The 21,407-nt window shown below is 41.5% G+C and overlaps 1 protein-coding gene across 11 annotated transcripts in view; it reads left to right on the top strand.

Moving 5' to 3' along the window:
* Window positions 1-21,407, top strand: part of DOCK10 (dedicator of cytokinesis 10) — a 142,803-nt gene that overhangs the window by 47,325 nt on the left and 74,071 nt on the right. For 9 of the 11 annotated variants that reach the window (XM_040073825.2, XM_058421871.1, XM_058421868.1 and 6 more), the window contains 2 exons: window positions 5,291-5,410; window positions 13,012-13,101. In XM_040073825.2, coding sequence (XP_039929759.1) covers window positions 5,291-5,410; window positions 13,012-13,101 — 210 coding nt within the window. The remainder of the gene's footprint in view (window positions 1-5,290; window positions 5,411-13,011; window positions 13,102-21,407) is intronic. The other 2 variants (XM_058421863.1, XM_058421869.1) reach the window with 1 other exon arrangement.

The following is a 21,407-nucleotide window of genomic DNA, read 5'->3' as shown; positions in this document are numbered from 1 at the left end:
GCAGAAGTTTTGGTGACTCTGTGAAACCCAAATTGTTTTATAGCCTCAGCTTCAGCTCCTTGAGTGTTCAGGCAGCTGCAGGTAGCCCATCTCAGAACTGCTGGGCATGCTGATCTCTGGCATATCTGAGACAGGGTTAAATTCAGCCTTTGTGCTACATTTTCTCCAAAAGTCATGGAGTCCTGGCTGTTCTTGAGCTTCGGTTTGGACAGGCTTGGCAAAGAAATATTCAACTGAAGTTGACCTACCTTGGTGGAATATAATTAGCTACATATATTAACCATATGAAAACACAGGAAAACGTGTTGTGTCGAAGACACAGTATTTAACTGGTGAAAGGAAAAGAAGAACAAAGGAGTGTGAGAAGCACTTCACATTGGTGTCATCCTAGAAAGCAATTTAATTTGCTGTTGTGAGTTTTGGTGAGATTGGGTTTGGTTCATAACATCATTAAGAAGTCTAAAAAAATGAAGGAAGGTGATGCTGTTGTTTTACTAATTGGCCTTTCTCTTTTAAGTGCCCACTTCAGTATTTCAGTTGTATACTAGAATGAACTGTCATTTTTGACAAGCCATAGCTTGGATGAAATATAAAATTTGAGTCTTGCTTGATCTTGACCAATCTGGCCATCACAACAGTTTTAACTCTCTTTATGAACATGGATCCTCCTGTCACAGAGATAGGGTTAGGGTAACTGAAGTCCATCAACAACTTTCTGTTTATCTGTTTCCTTATCTTTTTTCTTCCTGGTGTGTGGAAGAGAAGGAATTAATTTAAACACCTCTATTAAATTCAATAAGTTCTAGATATTCATGATTTAGTGTCAGAATAATATGATGTTAAAGCATTAGAAAATCATAGCAGTTAGTCTAAGGTAATTTTAGAATAGGGAAGTTCTTGTGATGACTGTTCAGGGACTATTGGTCTCTCTTACATCATTTCCTCCTTGAGGGAGTGTTCACAGAAATACAACTTTAGGAGAATGAGATTTAATTACGAAGAAAAGATGGGTACTAGCATCAGTGCACAATGTCTGTGCATCTGGAGGCAAGTCAAGTACCATACTTGATTCTGTAATATCATTTATGTGGATCATTTGGGTAATTACTACTGGGAAATATAATCCTTTTTTACCTAGACCAAAAGATGGCAGCAATGAAGCCATATATCACTGGTAGAATCTGGGAGGTTTCACCCCTGTGAAACTATATTGTCCTCCTATGGTGTTGGCTCTGATTTAGCATCTCTTCATGTTCCAAAAGAGTGTGGAAAAGCTGGCTCAACAACATACAAAGCTACACTACGCTGTCAGGGCGTAAAGTAAATGGTACTGTTGAGAATGTTGTAGCAGGTGAGGAGTCAGAGAGTGCCTTTTTACTAGATGTATTCACAACCATTTCAGCACAACTAAATTCATTACTCACTTGAGATGGAGAATATAAAAAGCATTACAGAAATCCAAGCCAGCGTAATTCGATTTTGGCACAGGTTGCCAGGTTGGCCTCTTTCCAAAAAGAACAGACAAGTTAAATTGAGAAGAGGCAGTGCTGTGGTTATTAAATTAGCTTTAAATCAGCCCCACTCATTTACAGATCTCTGCTAGTGCTTGCAGGGAGAAATTTGCTAATCCCAACTTCACTGCTTCTGTCTGCTTGGGAGGAAAAAACCGAGCAGCCACCGCACAGCAGCAGAGATAAGCTGCTAACTAACCAGCTGCCACTTCCCATCACAACTGCAGCGCAAGCATTGCACTGCTGAGCCTTGCCAAGTCCAAGGTACTGGCTCTGCAAAGGGTAGAGTCAGTGTCCACGGAGCAGAGTCTTATGGTCTGTAAGAACATGTAGAAGAGATGTTTGATGAAGAGAGGCATCGTGTTTATTACACTGTCGTGCTGGATGCTGGCAGGGAATGGACTACATTATCTCTGCAGCCAGTGTATTGACAAGGACAGGCTATTACTTGCACCTCTGATTTATGGGAACTGGCATAATACAGTATTGCATTTTACACAGGATTTTGCTGTACCGACATGGAAGGAAGAATGTAATTTTTGTTGCATCAGTGGAAAAACATCACCATAAATATTGAAGTGCTTCACTGAAAAGTTTTGCAGTAGGTTTGATAATGTCATATCTACTGGTATTTAGTTCAGGTGTGTAATGTTTCTTCAAAGACGTCTCTGTTAACATCTGTTAAAATGCTTCCATCAGATCATGCCCTTTGCAGCACTGAGAGCAGGAGAATTAGTGCTGTGGGAACTGCGATATTCATACGCTGCTGTGTTCCTCTGCTTCGGGGTTTTCTCAAGTTGTATTTTTGTCTCGTGCAAATGACCTTGCAGCTGCCAAGGAGAAGTTTTCCCCTGGAGTGTTTGAGCAGATTTCAGCAGTGGCTTTCTGAGCATTGCCAGTCTCTGAAGAGCAGAGAGGGCAATGTGACATAGCTTGCCCTGACTCCACTTGCACCCCAACATCTGCAGAATATTCGTTTTGAAGGGACATAGCTGCGTACACCCCAACTTTACGGGGATTTCCAGGGGGAAGGAGGAATATCTCTTCCTTCTGCCAGCCCCAGCAAAAGGGCAGTTTCCACAGGGGTAGAAAACCTGTAAATGCTATGTATTTTTATGGGATTTCCCCATATTTCTAGAGAAGTCCCAAGATTTCTGGGGTTTCCCAGCTCTTCTCTAGTCTACAGCTTCAACAGGAAGGTGACTACTTATGTTATTTGTTTGCTTAATGCCTTTTTAGGAGATTTTGGTAACTGACATTCATGATGTTTCCAAGGAGCATCTGACCACGATTAAGGTTGTGTTGACATGTGTCTTGTTTTGAAGAGCAGACATTTTATGATTTCAGTGGCATATTTGTCTTACTAAGATTTGAGATTGTTTCAGAATCATTAGCCTTGCCAGTATGAGCTCTGGGATGGGAGGGTTATGGGTGTACTCAATGTAACAAATTTTCTGCAGAAAAGGTTCATCTTTTAGTGAAACCGCTACCCAGGAAAACTGCCTGTGTGAAGCACTGGTACCTAAATGTCAGTGCATGTGTTTCTTTCACTTTTACTTTGAGTTTTCTGATCAATGTTGCTGTAAGGTTTCCTACTGAAGATAAGAGTTGCACTGCTACAAATTTGCTTTCTGCTGAACTTGAACTGAGTGAACTTTGTTCAGCATAGATGGAACATTCAGTGTGCACTCATGTTTTCCCTTCGTGGTTTTAACTTCTTGGAATGTGTTTATAAAGTAATATTTAATAAATAGGTGCAATAACAGATTTAATGACAGAAAGTCTGAAACTCCTGTCAAAAAGATACTGCAGTGACTTAACACAGTTTGGAAGGCAATGAGAGCAAGCTGTGTATGATGACCTGGCCAAGTGACCCCATTAAGTTCCTGTGGGGAACTGCTGTCAGCAAAAGCCAGAGAGAGACCTCACTAAGGGATATGGCTGATGCTCAGCCCAAGAGCTCCTTGAGCAGGACTGGATCATTGTGTCAGCTGGGGCAGGCCAGGGCTAAGTCCTGCCTTGGGACACCTTAAGGTGATGTGGCTGGGTTCATATGAAGTCTTATGTCCTAGGAGGGCTCCTTGTCTTGGCTGGACACCACAAAACCCAGAATCCAGTCCTGTCACGGAATCTAAATCAAAGTGGTTTTCTTCAATTTGTTACTGTTATGTGTTGTTCTTGCCTGTCTTTTACAATCCTTTAATGTCTCAGCATCAGTAGATAGTGCTTGTGGCCTATGAATGCTAAATAGTAATGATTTTTAGAAGTTTATTACTCTTAAGTGTGCAAATGGGAGTGTGAGAGTTAATAGATCGAGAAGAGAGGTAATAGATTGAACTGCTGAAGGAGCAGTTCTACCTTTTTTAATTGCCTTGCCAGACTTTGGTGGAGATTTGATGTTTTAAGCAGGGACTTGGAGTAGATGACCTGCAGAGGTCCTGAGTTGTTTTGATTCTTGCATCAGCTGTTCAGAAATTGAATAACTTTCTAAGAACGTGTGTTTTAATCTGTGTGGCTGTGTTACTGATACTTCATTAAATTTTTCATATATGCATTTGATCCCAAGGGGAGTCTTGGATTTAATATAGAAGGGAAAAAATGTTCATAAGAAATCTTGAGATGACTGTGATTACAGAATAAACAAGAACTTTCTAGGGCAAAATCAAAACAGAGAGGGACTATCACATTTGCATCATTATATGTATAATGGACCATACACGAATGAGATAGGTAAAATGAGGGACAATCTCATTGGAGAAATTTGTTTTATGGAGATGTCTAAGCTTTCTCTTTTCAATACACCCTTGTTTTTGATTTAGGGAAGACAGAGGGAAATTTTATATAATTCTAAAAAGCCCAAAGAAAGAACAGTGGATAAAATACTACTTGTCTAATGTCCATTTTTGGATCAGACTAAGAGAGTAAATGTTTCTACATTTGTTTCCACCAATATCCTTTTTCTCTCTCATCACTTTCTCCTCCATCCCTTCTGGCAGTTCTCTTGCCCTTTCTCATTCAATCTCCCTGATGCTTATATCTTTGAATTGAGTAAATGTTCTCACTCTAGTACGTGACTCTTCATTTGTTTAATGTATTCTAGCATGTCAGGCAGGCTTCTCTTTTTCTGTTTTTAGGCTGTATTTCAAGACAATGTGACTTCACTTTTTCCCGTGGTGGTTTCTTACTTTACTGCTGTTTGGGACAATAGCAGTACTGCTAGGATGATGCTAGTCCTGCTTTCTGACAAGAGAAGCCGTGGAGGTAGATGCCAGATAGTTTATCCCAGGAGAATAACCTTGGATTATTACCAAGTAAAATAATATGGTGGCTTTCACAAACTGCCAGCAGTTCAAAAGGTGAATTGTGTGAGACAGTGAAGAAATAAGCAGGCTTCTTATTCTGAAACATATTAGCTCAAAGTCCTATCTATGTTCAGTTCAAACTGTGTCCATCAACTTTCTTGATGTATTTATGGAGAAAGAGAGAGAGAATTCCTGAGACTTCCAGGTAAATTAATGTGGTTTCAGTCTCTCTAATGAGCTGACAGATTGCTCTGGAGTTTTGATATGGAGAGTGGCTGTTACAAGTGGCCCAATTTCCTCACTTCACTCTCATGCATGAGCTCAGATGCAACAAGTGGAGCAGAATGGAATGAAAGGAGAAGTTGTTCGTGCTTTGGTGTACGAAAGTAAAAATGCTACAGATCTCAGTTTATGGTGGCGGGGGGGGAAGCAAATTTGTGTGTAGAGAGATATCTGATCTTTTCTTTCTTTCCACAGCAGGAAAAACCCAAATTTTTGGAGCCTTTGGATTATGAAGCTGTTATCACAGAGATTGAAAAAAATATTGGGGACAGCCAGTTTAAGGATCTGATATTATTCCCTGATGATGACTTTTCAGTAAGTAAAAAAAACATGTTATTCCTCTTCTTAGGTTTGTTCTGTTCATTGTTTTAATCTGCACTGCTAGAGGGAGAGCCAGAAGTTGTCCAAGGGCTCTCTAAGATATTCTTAACTCATGCCTCCCTTACACCAAATTCACTTGTCTTTTGATTGTTTTTTTCCTTTTGACATTTATATATGTGTGGCTTTACTGCTCAGGATTAGATAAAGCTTGAAGCCCTGGTTATTCCCAGATACGTTTCAGGAACTCACTAAACATGTTATTTTATAATGTATACTTGTCTCTTTGCTCAGCACAGTATTAGTTTGGCCAGTCCTAGAATCTCTCCCTACTGTTGTAGTCTAATTTAATCTGTGACTTCTGATCCTGTTCTGTTTGATGTATTTGGCCACTAGCCGGTCTCTGGTGATGAGGAAAGCTCTCATGGTGGAACACTGAGGAGCAGTGGATCCCTGACCCCGCAGCCGTGGAGCTGCCTGACCTCATCCTGGGTTCCCCATTGCTTGTCCTGGCGAATTGCAAAGACACTGCGGGTGTGGGGCCCCAGGGCAGCTCCCCAGTGGTGGTGCTGGGGTGCTCAGGAGGGTGCCTGGGCAGGTGTTTTGCCAGGCAAGTGCACGGGTAGATTGCCTGCATTAAACAGCAGCTTCTGCAAATCACCCCGTCTTTGTATAACGTTTAGGTGTTTGATGAATAGGCATTCTCTAATGGAAAGACATTTCAATTTGTGCCCAGTTGTAACTGCTCTGTGAGGGCCCTTCCCATCAGCTCGTGGCACTGCTACTGTCCTAGGAGGGCAGCTTAATCTAATCGACTGCTTTGTTCTACTAAATGGCTCTATTTCCTTGGTGGCATTAACTGAGTTAATGCGCTCATGGGATTGAGAGAAGCTAAACAGAATAGATTTCCTCATTATTGTTAATTCCTTTATCCATTTTGCACATTTGTCAATTTATGAAGTTGAAACTTAGTGTTACAAAGCTGACTAGATATACTGTGTGCTGTCACAAGGCCCTTGAGCCCTTTGATTTAGAGTAACTGAGCTCAAGGCCATGGAGCAAATCTTTACAGTGAATGAAGACTCTTGTCCTACTGCTGAAGATCTCTGTCCGTCAAGTATATTTTCATATCCTTATTTTCATTTTATTTTGAGCAGTCGTTGCCTGGATTTTAATAGCTAGTTCTATTTTGTTTCCTCTGTGTTATGCTTTGCAACTATTTGGCATAATCCATTTAAGTTCAAAAAATAATAAGAAAAAATAGATTAAGACAGATGAGGGAGGTAGTTGCATGTTAGAGGTGGTCTGCACTCACAGAAGATCAAAGGCCATGGTGGGCAGGGTCCATATCCTTGCAAGGAACCTGTCTCATCTTTGTTATCTCCTGCTGAAGTCAGTGTCAGTGGCAAGAGCCTATATCTCCAATCAAGACTGCAGGGCTTTCATCCCAGGCATATTTTCCAGTTGTAGAGTATCTATTTACAGTCCTGCTCCCTCCTGCTGAAACATTACCTGAGCACAAAAGTCTGGGTCAGCCATTTGAGTAGAAAGAGGTCTGCATCTGACTGAATTAGGAGGTGCCCAGGCTGGCTCTGAGTGGGATTTAATGTGATAATGCCCAAGGAAATGGTGCCCAGCTCTGTTTAACTCCTAATGATTACACTTGCTGCAGACTTTGCGTATCAGTGTTGATACAGGCCCAGTTTGGGGCTGTGGGTGAGCACATCCTATGGGCAAAAGCCTCTTCAGAGTGAAACCCCAACCAAAAGCAAGAAGCAGTGAAAATAGGAGAAAACTCTGCTTTTAATAATGGTTTCCTTTTTTTTAATCTATCGTGTTCACCACATGCGTCAGTTATGGATGAATTATTGTAGCTGTTTTTTAATCTCAGATTTATTTTTCTTTTTGACTCACATTCAAAGAGAATGCTGTTATTCTCACAAGACTTCCGTTGGTCATTTCCAACATCTTATGTGACGTCTGTGGAGCAGCAGAAAATTCTTTATATCAGTTTGTGCCTGATAGACCATATTCCTCCATTCCCTGCATCTCCACAGAAGAGTACAAGATGTATGCATTACAGATGGCTTCTCTGGTTTTATTCCAGTGGGGGAAAAGATATTTCACTTCTTTTGTAACCATGCTTAATAATCCTTAAAAAACAAACAAAAAAAGATTCACATCAGTTCCATTTCTTGTGTTCCTAGGAATTCCTTCCTTATAACTCGTTTGCCTGCCCAAAGTCCATTTTCCATTTCAGAAAAAGCATGTCAGCACAGCTTCATTTTTCACCTGTTCCTGGGTTCTGTGAACAAATTTCCCTTCTGGCCAGTGGGAATTTTCTGCAGCCATACATCAGTACAGAACTTACACTGTACTTCTTGGTGGTAGTAAGAGGGAGCTGATGGGCTTCCTGTTGTACTTTAAAAAAAGCTTGGTGATGATCCTGGTAGTTCTGCATCCCCACCATTGGGTTTCTTTTCTTCCTTCCCGTGCCCCAAACCTGGCCACACTCTCCTTGACAACTGGAACTGCTGCTGTCTGGGATTCCTATTTCTCACTTTTCCCCTTTTTTTTTCTGCCAGAAAGGAAGCCGTGAAGGAAGTGTTACACCTTCCTTCAAGATGGTCTGACTCCCATCTTTAACTTTTGACATCTTAGTGTCACCTGGGTTTGTTGTCATACATCCTGTACTTCTGCTCCTCAGCACTGTCATATATCCAAACAAAATACTTGCTGTATCCTTTCATAGGTCTTTTTTTATCTTTTCTTCCATGCTTTGGAAATTTACCAAATACCCAGCTGTCTTTCTTCAGATCTCCAGGATCTGAAGTCTTAAAATCACTGCTGCTCTTCCTGAATGGCAAGAGGCTCAGCACTCCTTTGCTAATGGTTTTTCTTGTGTGGATGTTTAGATACTAAATATATTAATGGTATGTTGGTAAATATAAGTTAATTATCTTTAAAAAGTAGATGAAAACATTTCACTTTCATCTATCATCTATCAGTAATAGTCACTTAAATTTGCATCGTATAAAAGCATGTTAAACTCTCTGGGTCATGAAAATTTGTTCCTCCTTCTCACATATGACTTTCCTAAATCTGTTTGAAAAGCGAAACTCAGACTTTTTTAAACAGTTTGTATAAATATGGCCAAATGCCTGGTTTTCAACCTGCAATAGAAACAATAATTCATTGCCTAAATTTAGGACAGGCTAAGATGGCAAAACTTGCCGGAATAATGCAAAAGGTATTGAAGTTCAGTCTGGTGTGCTCCTGACTCTTTGGGCTGCTGGGAGCCCTGTTCTCTCCAAGCATCACGGAGTCCTTAGACGAAGAGGAGCTGAGTTGTGAAATTGCTGTACTTGCCGTCACTGCAGGCGTGATTGTTTCCAGCCTTCTTTTTTTTAGCTCTGAACAAAAGCCAAAATCTCCCTATTTTTCAAGCTGTGAAACCTCCACTTTCTAGATGCAGTGCAGGGACAAAAGTTGTTCATTTGGATGCAGAAGTTCATAACAGAATCAGATGCATCTGTAAGGGGGGCAGCAAGAGTCATCAGGGACACTGCCTCTTGACACGAAACGTGTGTGCCGTAGGGGCAGCTGGAAGTGCAGGCCTTGAGCCTCCTTGGAAAAACCCCTGGAAACCTGACTGTTATTTCTCAGATCAGAAGAGTTACAGTGGTGAAATCATGAGTTATTTCAAATAGCACATGATTTAGCTCCCGCTTTCCATGTGAGTAGCTGCCCATTCTTAGGTGAGCAGAAATTGAGCTCGTTGCTCTCATGATTAATGGGGTTATGGGTGTCCTCGGCATGCAAGTTTGCAGGAGCAGGACAGTGAGAGGTACCTGGACTCCTGGGGAGGCACTCCAGCTGTTAAAGTACAGAGAGCTAATGCAGTCAGCAGAGCAAGCTGTGGGCAAAACATAGCCACTCACACTGAATGTGATTGAGGGAGTGATGAGGCAAACCCTGTCCTTTAAATGCGCTCTGTTCCTGCTTTCCTTTCCCTTTGCCCCCGCGCAGGGGGTGAGGTCTGTGCTGGGACTGCAGCCCGTCAGGGAGCTCTGTTCCACACAGCCTCTGCACCGGGACACTGGAACACGACAGTTGGCCTTCTATTTTATTTTGATGGACTGTGTCATTGCATGTCTTGGTAACGTTAAGTAAATCTGTTTACTTAGATGAAAGTGGGGCTGAGCAGCTTTTCTCCAGAGAGCCTGAACTTAAGCATTAGCAGGGAGGAACATGTGAGCCTGTGTGTGGTTAGGTTTCTCTGAAGTGTGGCCTTTGCAGGAAGTAAATATCATTGTTGTTGATGCCTCCCTCTCAAGATTTAACCACTGCCAACTGCTTTCAGACTAAAAGCTGTTCGGAATAGATTTAGACTGAAAACGTTTGAAATGGCTAATGGAGTTTGAGTTCCATTTTCAAATGCTAAATTCACCAGGTCACTGGGAAGTAGTCACTGCCTGAAAACATTATTCCTAATCAGTGCTTGAGAAGGAGCAGTATTAACTTCTGTGTTTCACTGTAGAAAGTGAATGTGGCGAGAGAAGGTGCTTAGTGAAATTGCATCCAATACCTGGGCCAGCAGCTTATGTGAATGAGACAGCCTGACAGTGCCAGAAATTGTGGTTAGATAGAGGATATTTATATAAAATAAATTAGAAATAATTCAGAAGAATTATAGACTTGAATGCTTTAGGCTGATACCTGCATTATTTGATTACCACAGTTTGTATGCACAGATAAGAGGGTAATTGGTCTCTGGCTTGAACAAACAATTGCCATGATTGCCTAAATATTATAAAATTAGACTGAATTCACAGCACATTTACAAATACTGAATTCTCTAAATAAAATCTTGGATTTTTTTGGATGACTGTTTCAGAAGCATATATTCTGATGCTGAAATTTAGTTCTTTTCTGAATAAAGCAGTTTTGCTGAATAATGCCGTGCCTTTAAGATCAGCCTTCAAGAGCATTCAACTTTGGAAGTAATCAACTATGAACAGGAAGAGCCTTTGTGGCCAAGCTTTTGCAGCTAAGTGGTTAAACATAACCAGTTCTCAGAAGGGAAGTGCTTTGAGTTTTTAACACAAGTTTAAATATAACAATAAGCAACATTTTCCGTGTCCCAATTCTTTGTAAATAAACATGTGATAGTCTTTGTCAAAGTCTACAAAGGCAACAATCCCAGTGTTACCTGAATTCTCAGGTTTGCCAGGCCGTGTTTCTTTCTTTCAAGCGCAGTCTTGTTGGGAAGGACAGTGGGGGAATGTACCATGGGCAGAGCAGTGGGCTTGGGTTTCCTGTCTTGTTCAGCTTCAGTATTTTTAACAAGTGTTAAAGGAGACACTGTGTAAGGAGAGGGAGGCACAATGGCCCCACTAAGACAAATATTAGCTTTCTCAGTCAGGGTGTTCATATCCCTTGAAAAGAAGTGTTGTATTAGGTAAAAAAATTGATTTGCTCTGTGTCTTACCTATAAAAAGAAGATACTGGAAACTTTGCAGATTCTGTGCAATATGTGGAGCAGGCAAGTTTTGCTGTGGGCAAGCAGAGCAGGTCTCTCTGAAGCTTATTCACCATCATGCCAGGGTCAGTGTGAGGTGCAGGGTGCATTGTATCTCTTCTCCTGTGGTCTCCCACTCTGCCTCAGTCTGGGAGGAGCAGTGGATCTTCAGCAGTGTTGTGTGTGCTGGGAGGATGGTGCTTCATGGCTGTGGGGTCCAGCCCTGGGAAAAGCTCCCTGTCATGGGCCACAGGGACATGATTTTCCGGCTGTGCTCAGGGATTGTGTCTTGTTGTGACTGCCTAAAACTATTACTGCTTAAAATGTCACGTATGTGTGAAGTAAAAGGAATAAGGTGCATTTCAGAGACTGTGGGTACTGCTGGGAAGTCCCTAAGCAACCAAGAATTCAGACATCTATTACTAAGCATGGCCTGAAAATTCATACTTCTCTGTCTTCTGTCTCTTTCACTCACAGGCTCAAAGATTTTGTAAATCACTTTGTGCAGGCATTGGTAACACAGCTGGGCAGAGCCCCGGAACTCACATTTAGGAAACTGTGTTCAGTTTGTCAGAACAATGGGATTTTTTTTTTTTTTTTTTTTTTTATTTTTTTTTTTTTTTTTTTTTTTTTTAACTTTCTGCTGTCTATGAGGCCACCATCATTTTTTCTGAGAGCCATGGCTTAATCATATTGTATCCTGAGCTCTCTGGATGAAACAGCAAAAGTTTGGGGAATCCCATGTTTCTGCCTCAGTGATTGGTGCCTTTCTTTCATAACTGCTCATGTGGAAAGTGATGGGGGGAAATCAGAGTGGTTTGTGTAAACCCTAAGGAAAAATGCAGTCAATAATTTCCAGGCACTCATCGTGTAGGGTTTAGGCGCTTCAATTCAAAAGAGAGAATACATCTCCTTTTAGTCTGAGGGTGAGGATGTGAAGGAGAGGCTCCAGGAATGCAAGCTGCTTCATGGTATTAGGGTGTAGTGATTCTTCATACTAAACCAGTTGTATGCCACGGGCCTTCCTCTGGAAATCATGGGTCTTTCTGTAAGGGAAGAGAAAATGTCTTTGGGAGGCCGGATTTGTCTGGCTTTCAGTCCTTTGCTGTCTTGAATGACAGTTACTCCATTGTAACTGAGAGCATAATCTGGGCTGCTGGGCAATGATTTTGGTTGTTTTCTTCTCTTATGGCAGAGAAGATGAGTGGGACAGATCTGCAGGTTAATTGAAAATACCCCAGAGCTTCCTCTTGTGAGCGCTCTGTGCAGTGGCTGCCTTGGCCAGCCCCAGCACAGGGGCCCTGGGTCACGCAGGCACTGCTGGTGGCCCTGGCCTCTTGCTGGTCTGCTGGGAACTAAGAGAAATTCAGGAGATCCACTTCTCTCTGTGGTTTCCTGCTCTGGGGCCTGACAAGACAGCTCAGCCAGCAGCTGCTTTCAGAAAAAGGACTTAATTTGTGCAGGCTGTGGAGGCTGGAAGAGGCTGCAGGCAGTGCCAGAAGTCCCTTGTCAGCCCTATCCCACTGCCTGTGCTCACAAGTGGGAATGTCCCTCCAAGAAGCTGCTGCCTGGTTCTCCTTGCTTTCCAGCCATTGAGCTGTCCTGTGGCACTCTTTTGCAGCTTCCTGGGGTGACTCTGCTCCTCTCACCTCCTTTCAAAAGAGTCAAAGCTTTTAGTTCTGCCCCCACATCCTGGCCAAAAAGGCATGAGGTGGAGAAGGGAAGTGGAGGAAGCAAGTATCACTGTTGGATTTGGCATGCATTTCTGGGGGAGGATGCAAGGAAGACTTGACTTTTTTTTTTTTAATCAGAGACTGAAGGAACTTTGCTTGGAACAATTTTATTCCCAGAAATCTACTTGAACACTGTTCTTACTTGTAATTAATGCCTTAGCTGATAGTATTGAATAGTGTGTGTGGGCAGGAGCTGGGTTGCAGTTGTTGGTATGCATGTGTGTTGGCTGCATGACAAAATGAAAAATGCAAGCCATGATAACAAGGTTCTTAACCTCTTCCTGAGACAAAACTGCTGTTCTGTTTGGCTTTGACTAAATTGCATATTTTTTGTTTATTGTCAGATAGACACAATTTCACTGGAAATCAGGACACTGTATCCTTCTGTACCTGAAGATGCAGAACAAAAAGCAGAAAATTTATTTGTTAGAGAGGTGAGTATCTCGTTTTAAATGAAACTCAAGAGTTTGGGGGAGGTTTGCTATGTTTATAATGAACATCTTTTTTCTTTTAATATGTTTTATGTGATTTGAATCAGGTTTGAATTTTGTAAGCCAGTAGGAGGGGGGAGGGTTAACAGCATGTCTGTGGTTGCCCATTGTGTGATGTTTGTATCTAGATAAATTGCAAATGCACTGAATTGGCCTGCCATTGTACTGTTTGCCAGCTGCATTTCCTGTCACCACAGTCCACTGATATTGATGTTGGTATTTTTACATCACTGCTAATGATCAGTGATCTGCATGTGCTTTGCACTTTGAAAATATTGATATCTTTCCAAAAATAGATATCCAAGTGACGCTGGTTTAGACTCGTAGGTGTTATTACAAGGTATGTATCTCATTTGGAGTTGTGCATATGAGGAGTAGGTGCACTGTGAAGGGTGCGTAGGGGTTTATATTTATTGTCAGTATTTAGAGTCTGTTTTACCCTACCAAAATAGAAAGTTCAACAAGTTCTTTCATGACAGTTAGAGGCCCACCAGGAGTGAATAATTGCTCTACATTTAAAAAAACCCTATGGCTGTGTTGTTTCCGTGCCTGATCTTAGATTGTAGGAGATTTCTCATCTTGCTGCCTCGGGAATATTTTGTGTTGTCACTGGTTTTATCATTTTGAAGGACCTTAGAGGAGCTGGTTGCACAATTAAAAGGAATTTACTTTAGATGGCCCCCTGAATGTTCCCATCTTTCATTACAGATGTGCAATATAGCTCACCATTTGCATTAACAAAACAGCTTTATGAAATCAAATTTTCGGCCAGCTTCTACAAGGAGTTTATTTCTGAGCACCTATAATTAGTCCATAATGTGATGGTTCTCAACCTTTTTTTCACAGACTGGGATTTTTCACACCTCACTTCTGGTCTGACAAAGTATTTCATATGCGCTATAATTGGAAGAGGAAACTCTGGAGGAAAAGTCAATCGCAGACGAACACAGAGATTATAAATCATGACATCCAAAATTAGGCAGAAATGTAGCTGTTGAATTGTATGCAATGTGACATTTTACAGGCTGGCCCTATTTCTTTTCAGCAGGTCTAAAAAGAGCAATAATAATTTACTGCCAGCTCAGATTGCCTGAACTTTGCCATCTTTCTTAATCTGGCAGCACTTTCAAAAGATAACATAGCTTGTGGAGTTATCTACCTTCCCAGAAGCCTCATTCCCTTTCAGCACTTTGGGGTCTGCTTTTTATTTTAAGGTTCCACAAGTTGCAAGGCCAGCACTGCGCTCATGGCTTTACAGAGAAAGCGATGGATCTAAAAATGGAACACGGTGCACAGTGCCTGGGAATCATTACAGCTGAGTACACCGAGGGGATGCTAATGGCAACCTGGTAAAACACATATTGAGTACATCTATTAGCTCTCTCTGCAGCACCAGTGAGCCAAGAGGAGGGGGAGAGAGGAGCAAAGCAGTGGAAAAAACAGAACTTCAGGACTAAGCCTGTGCATGGAAGAGTAGCAGGGTGTAAAGACCCTGTTTAAAGTAGTAATCCACATGTTCCAATTTGCCATAAAGACTAAAGCTCTCTCTCACTCTATATATACACACAGTAAATTAAACTCCATGGAGTGGATGGTTTCCAGTCCAGAACCAGGCAAAACTAAGCACAGGGTTTTGTGAACATCTGTGATTGTAGTGCCCTGCAGCAATTGCGGAGATGTGTACTGCCCTAGCAGCAGCCTGTTGTCTTCATGGCAGGTGTACAGCGCTTTGGGATAGATGTACAGGAGTGCGGTTGGTGGCTTTCACTTCTCTCTTGGAACTGTGGAATAGCCAACGCTTCACTCACTGAAGGAGTCTTTTTTCAAATATAGCATGATATCTTGAACAGTGAAGGTGCCCACCTTGTGCACACTTGACTGACTGTTGGTCACCTGGACTTGTGGCAACCCAGGATCCAATGCCTAATTCCTGATGAGACCCTGGGGCATGTACAGTTCCACGTGCTGAAGCCATGTTGGTATCAGCTGTGTCTGACTGCTCACGATCTCGGTACTTCAGCAAGTTGAGACAAAGATGTGGAACACGTTGGTGAGCTGCAAAAGAAGGGTCTGCTCTTGGAGGGGAAACTAATTTCCTCTGTATGGTGCAGTGTGAGGACATGGTACTGGCACTGTTTCAAGACCTCAGATCCATGATCTCTTGTCTCATTCTTCTGGCTGCTTGGTAGTGTTGAGGTGATCTTGTCTACAAGATGAGGTCGCATGTAAAGGGTTGTCAGAAGTCAGTGATAATTCCTTAGCATCCTGTCTGTTTATTCCTGGTTGTGTATTTCCCACTGGTGACAGTAGGAAAGCTTTTCCTCCACCTCTAGCCCTTTGATTGCTGTAGCCCCTCAAGGACGAGGGGTTTTTCCCCCCAGCCCTTACCAAAATCCATACAAAGGCATCTTGGGGATTTGATCAGGTTTCCCTGCCTCGAGCAACCACGGACAAGATAACTTAGAGGCACGCCACAAGATCTCAATTGCCTGGGCAGTATTGGTTTATAGATCCAAAAGAGCTGGCAAGACAGACGGAGAAGGATGAGGCTGATGTTTCTGAGGAAAGTATCTATCGATGGCATTTGATGCTGTCCACCTGTAGGGGAAGGTTTCTGCCTCTGGTTGTCTACTCATTTGTCTTAATACCGCTTTTGGGATGGATGCTCTTGGATACCTCAGGAACTCAAAACTTTCCCTGTTGGTGATATTGAAATGAAATTGCAATGGGTGAGGCAGAAGAATTGACTTTAAATAAGATGTCTGAACACCTGTGTTTTGCTGAAACTGTAAAGCAAAACAAAACTAAGGTGACAAATAAATAAATGATCCCTTAATAAGTATTTTATGCCTGCAAAGAGAATAAATATTTTACATTTTATGATTGCTTAATATCTGAGTCCCTTTATTAATTTATACCTAAGTATTAACTATATTTTAAAGTTAATAATTTGGGAATTGATTATTCCTATACCTGTAGTTGTATTAGGATATTTTCCATGTGGATTTTTCCACCTTATCTTTTATTAGGCAGGACCAGCCTGAGGAACTAAAACAGGTTCCAAGAAAGGAGAAGTTTCCAGAAACTTTTAAAGCCAAAATAATATTGTCTTCAGTGGTTTGTTGTTTTAAGTATTCCTAACTTCCTTTCTCCTGCTGTTTCCTTCCAAATTCCGAATTTTCTCACTCGTCACAGAGTCTGCTGCACATCTGCTGCATTTATGCCAGTCAGCATTGTCCTCATGGTACACAATTTTGGCAAAAAGAAACATTCACTTCACTAGAAACAAAACAAAATTCTTCCTTTTAGACAATAAAAACATTCCTAATATCACCTTTCCTAAGTGTGTATCCTGAATATGCAGATCAAATGCGAATTCTTGGGATTTCCCCCACATTTAATTTGGAAATATAAGGGGATAGTGCACTTTGCTATTCAAAGTTACTTTTAGTTTGGGGGACTTTAACTACCTAATTGCAAAGTATTTAATCCCAAATTGGCTTGCATCAAGTCAGTATTTTCAGGAAGAATACAGGCATGGGCACACAAATCATCCTGTTCGTGTGTGTATCTACAGGAATAAAAGTATAAGTATATGTAAAAAAAATGCAGAAAGTAAATATTAGTTGTCAACTCTCCTTTAAGAAATTAGTTTAAGCCAGGTGATCCTTCCAAAAAAAAAAAAAAAAAAAAAAAAAGCCAAAAAACCTAAACAAAAAACCCAAACAAACAAACAAGTATAAGTTTTTCAGAAGCATGTCTGCAGAGGGGCTGTCCCCATAAATGAGGGGCAGAAGGAGTGATCTTCCTAGGTGAAAAACAAATCAAAATGAAATGAGTGTGTAGGAATATTGCAATTTCATGCAGAGAATGGGTGTAGTTAATTTTGTCAATGATAACGCAGTGTTAACGTGGGTGTCTCTGAACTTTCCTGGTGAGGTTTTCTAGATACGCAAGAGGGAGTTGTCACTTGCAGTAAGCTTGCAAAGCCCTCGCCACTCATGTGAGGGAGTTTTTATTTGAGATTTTGCAGGATGGGTCTACAGGATCTGTAAGTAATTATGAAGCACGGGTTTTATTAATCACAATGTAAAAAAGGCCCCAGCCTCTCCTGTGTAACTTCTGAAAGTGGTGGTGTGCCCACTGTGTTAATTCTGAGGCTTTTTGATTTGCAGGCTAATCTGCAATGTTCTTACCTCTTCTAAAATCAGACTAAAATGGAAACTCCTGTTGACAATCACACACAGAAAGTTTTGTTGTTGCTCATCAAAGTGTGAATTTCCCCATCTTCAAAATCTAAATTTTTTCAGTGCTTGAAAGGGTTGTAGTGCTAGACATAGATTATTAAAGGATAGTGAGTCTTTTGATAGCACAGAAGATAAATACTTGTTAAAATGTTTGATACTTTAAAATAATAGTGTGTTTCCATGTTTTGGCTTGTTACTTGCCTTTGTTACTGGACTTTACTGTACGTGTGAACTGTTATTTTGGGAACAGTTTTGGGAGCCCCAGAATAAAGGTCCCAGTTGTCAGCAGCCACTGGTGATGCTGCCATGCTCACTTGTGGGTGTGAGGAGTCTGGGGCAGGCATGGGTGGAGGGCTGGATTTCCACCCAGGGTAATCACAGTGCCTTCCATCTCCCCAAATCCCCAAAACATCCTTCCTTTGGTTGCTGCAGCCGAGTCAGAGGAGAGAGGGGAGGCTCTGTGAGCGGGGCTGTGCGCATCATGGCAGAGCACGGAGCCACCTCTGCAGCTTCCTCTCCAGCACCGTGGCCACATCCAGCTCTGGAACACCTTTGCTTTCTGTTTGCAAGCTCCTGCACGTGCTTGCCCTGCCCTGTTCCACCAGGAACTGCCACTCTGCCAGGGTGAGGGGAGCAGAGTTTCTCTGTGCATGCAGTTCCTCTGCAAGGAGCCCACTTGTTCCCATGGACGACTTCTGTTGTACGTGCATCTCTGTTTCTGAAGACTACATACTGTCTTACTGATGATATAAGCAGGGAAGTTGTGTCTTAGTGCTGTCTTAGAGAGGATATAAGCAGAGAAGTTGTTTGTTTCCTTTGTGTTCCCCTCACTTCTCCCTTTTTTTGTTTGTTTGTTTATTTGGGGGTTTTGTTTGTTTGTTTTTGTTTGTTGTGTGGGTCTTTCCATGGGTTTTTCTTGTTAGTTGGTTGTTCTGTTTTTTCTTTCCCTCCAAAAGGTTCCTTTCCATTGCTGGGTAAATCTTTAAGTGTCTTTTTCACGGTGGTAGCCATCATTCTGTCATCACCAGAACCAGAGATAAGCAGTTACACGTGGAAAAAATCTGCAGGATTGTCTGTCCCTGTAAGGAAAAATTAGGCCATCCAGACAAAAACAAAAAAGGAAGAGAAAAAAAATAAGGAAAGACCTTAGTTTGATAGGGCCCCTGGGAATGGGCTGTGCTGCCTGCCTGGTTAACAGAGCAGTAGAAAGTTCATGCAAACATGTGCCAACCCTCCCACATCCCAAAACTTCCATTTCTCTGTCTATATTTTTCCTCCCCCACAGTTCACTTGAGCTCAGCAGCCCCTGCATTGGTGCCTCTGTTCTTTGCCAGGAACAGTTGTATCCAGCTCTAGCCTCTGCATGAAATCTTTGCCTCTAGAAGGTTTTACTTGCTCCTCAAATCAGGTTCGCAGGTATTGTTCCTCATTGCTAAAACTTAATTTCTGATAATAATTTCCAATTTAAAAAAACCATTCTAAGTCAGTACGGTTAGCAGAAGTATTTAATGGTTAGTTGGGATATTCTTAAGAGAAGATCTGCACCCTTTTTTTGGTGTTACTTTTTAAGTTAGCTCTGGTTTCCCCACAGAAGCTAGTTCAAGAGCAGTGGTAGCTGTTGCACTGGGTTGGCTTGTCTTTTGTGAATTTACTGAGTGATACTTGAATGTGCTGCTTTGTCCCCTTTGATTTTTATTTTGATTAGCTTTTTCTTGGAGGAGCACAATAAACCTTTATAGTTACAAGCTAAAATACTGTGGCCTGCTCTGTATTCACAACTGCTTTTTTGAACACACCAGCCTATAATGTTTGCAATAAAAGCCCGCATTGAGAGTTTTCTGTGGGCTTTAATTGCATCTGCTAAATAAAATACTTAGTCATGAAAGTACCACAGGGGAAAAGTGGTCCTTTCTGTAGAAGGTTCACTTGGTTTACATTTGCCCAGGAGAAAGGGGAGTGATGTGTGAATTGGAGGTTCTGGGCTCGCCCTCACAATGCTCTGTGAGCTTTTCATTGGCTTATGTAGAACAGAGTATATGTTACTCATGTAAGAGTATTCTTTTAGCCTAGGTGACTGTCACACGTTTAACACAAATACAAGAGTGACCAAGTTGTTTTATGAAGAATCATAAAACAAAGTTTGGTGTGAAGTGGTGGTTTGGTTGTTTTTTTTTTAATTATCTCTACATTCAGAGGCCAAGTGCAAACAATGCTGGAGTGGTTTTCAGGGGTAACTTTGAACCTGACCCTGGCAAGCACTGAGAGAGTCAGTTATAGTGCTATAATATGATCTTCGTTCTTGGAGAATATGTGATCATATTGTCTGATGGTCCCACTTTGTTTTGCATCCTGTAAAATTGCGAGGTCTTGTGTCAGATGAGAAGGAAAGTACTGGATCCACATGGAATGTGTTTACTGCCTTTGGTTGTGCTGCACTGTCAGGGGGAGAGGTGCCTATAAGTATGCACCCATTTCCTTGCCACCTTTTCCACACTCTAAACCAAATAAAGCTGTCACAGAAGACTCAGAATACAAAGATGACTTCCTAAAATAATTTGTGGCTGCATACTCTGCATATTTTGCTCAAGAGCTAAAAAAAGAGATCTGTTAAGCCAGTGCTGAGTAATTTGGACAGCCCATCTCAGGTTTGCTCTAATCCCCTCTCTGTCCCTCTGAGGCAGAGACCCCTGTGCAAGCAATGATTCCCATGGGCACTTCAGAAGAAGCTGGGAATGAAGAGAGGGAACACTCTCAGTTGAAGCAGTCAACATTTTTATACTAATTTATAATTGTCCTTTTATTCCCTTCCTTCTACTTTCTCTGCACAGCTTTTGATATTTAAGCACCTTTGATCTATCTGTTATTCCATTCTCCTGGAGTCTTGTGCCTTTCTGTAAGACTGTTTTTACCATTCCCACCTCTGATTCCTTTCAATCCTGCTGCTCTCTCTACTGTAGATCTCCATCCTTTTCCTTTCTGATGTGCCTCCTTTTCCCTATGGTCTTGGGCAGTAACTTCTACTCTTGGGTTCTGGGCTTGATCCCTCTCTTCCTTTCCATCTTAGGTGGGCTGGTGCAAATTTTCAGTTTGTGGAGAAAATAATGCAATACTGGGGTAAAATCTTCAGCACACTGTACAAATATCAGCTTGCAATTTATACTCTGTATGAAGAATCACTGGAAATTCTGACATTGTGTCATTTTTCTTGTAGATGTGCACATTAGCAATAACTACATATTTCATGCATCTTGTTGCCTTTCAAAATGTCACGTTTTTGGCTGCATTGATAAAATTTCTGCATCAAATAAATTGCACAGTTATTCTGGTCTATTTGACAGCACAGCCAAGCCCTTCTATTTAGTTTGGGTTTGGCGTCCTTATTTAAGGGAGATTGATGTACTAAGAATAATTTCCAGAGGAGAATGCAAAACTAGCAAGACAATTTTTAGACAGCAAAAACTACATGATGACATGACTCAGCAGATTCAGTGTGGAAGGGAAAATGAGACTGGTGAAAAATTGTAGTCCTATTAATATATTCCTGAATGTTATTAAGAGGTTAAAGATCAATCCTTAAGGGTGGAATAAGAAATAGAGAGCTTGTGCTGCAACAAGGGGGAGTGAAAAGAGTAAGGCAAATGTATGTACAGTGGAAGGCTTAGGTAGTGAAACAGGATGCAAACGAAAAATGTGTAATCAATGTCCATGGAGGAAGTCAGGCTTAAACTAGATCATGTCTTTTGAGGCAGTAACTATATAATTTAATGATGCTTCCTAGAAAGCAGATGCGAATCAGTAAAGCATGTTAAATTGCTATCAGTTCCCTCCTTCATCTTGTGTGATTCAGTGCATTTGATTTTAAAGGGAAATTGTGCTTCAAAATATGGAAACTTATGACTCTGGCTTTCCTTTAAGGGCTGAGCACCCAGCTGTAAAAGAGAAGAATATGTTCTCTAGCACATGGGCTGCTTCAGAACTTTATCAGTTCTCTAGTTTTCGTGA

Source organism: Hirundo rustica, chromosome 10, assembly GCF_015227805.2.
Source record: "Hirundo rustica isolate bHirRus1 chromosome 10, bHirRus1.pri.v3, whole genome shotgun sequence".
Classification (NCBI taxonomy): domain Eukaryota; kingdom Metazoa; phylum Chordata; class Aves; order Passeriformes; family Hirundinidae; genus Hirundo; species Hirundo rustica.
This window is presented reverse-complemented; position numbering and strand designations above follow the sequence as displayed.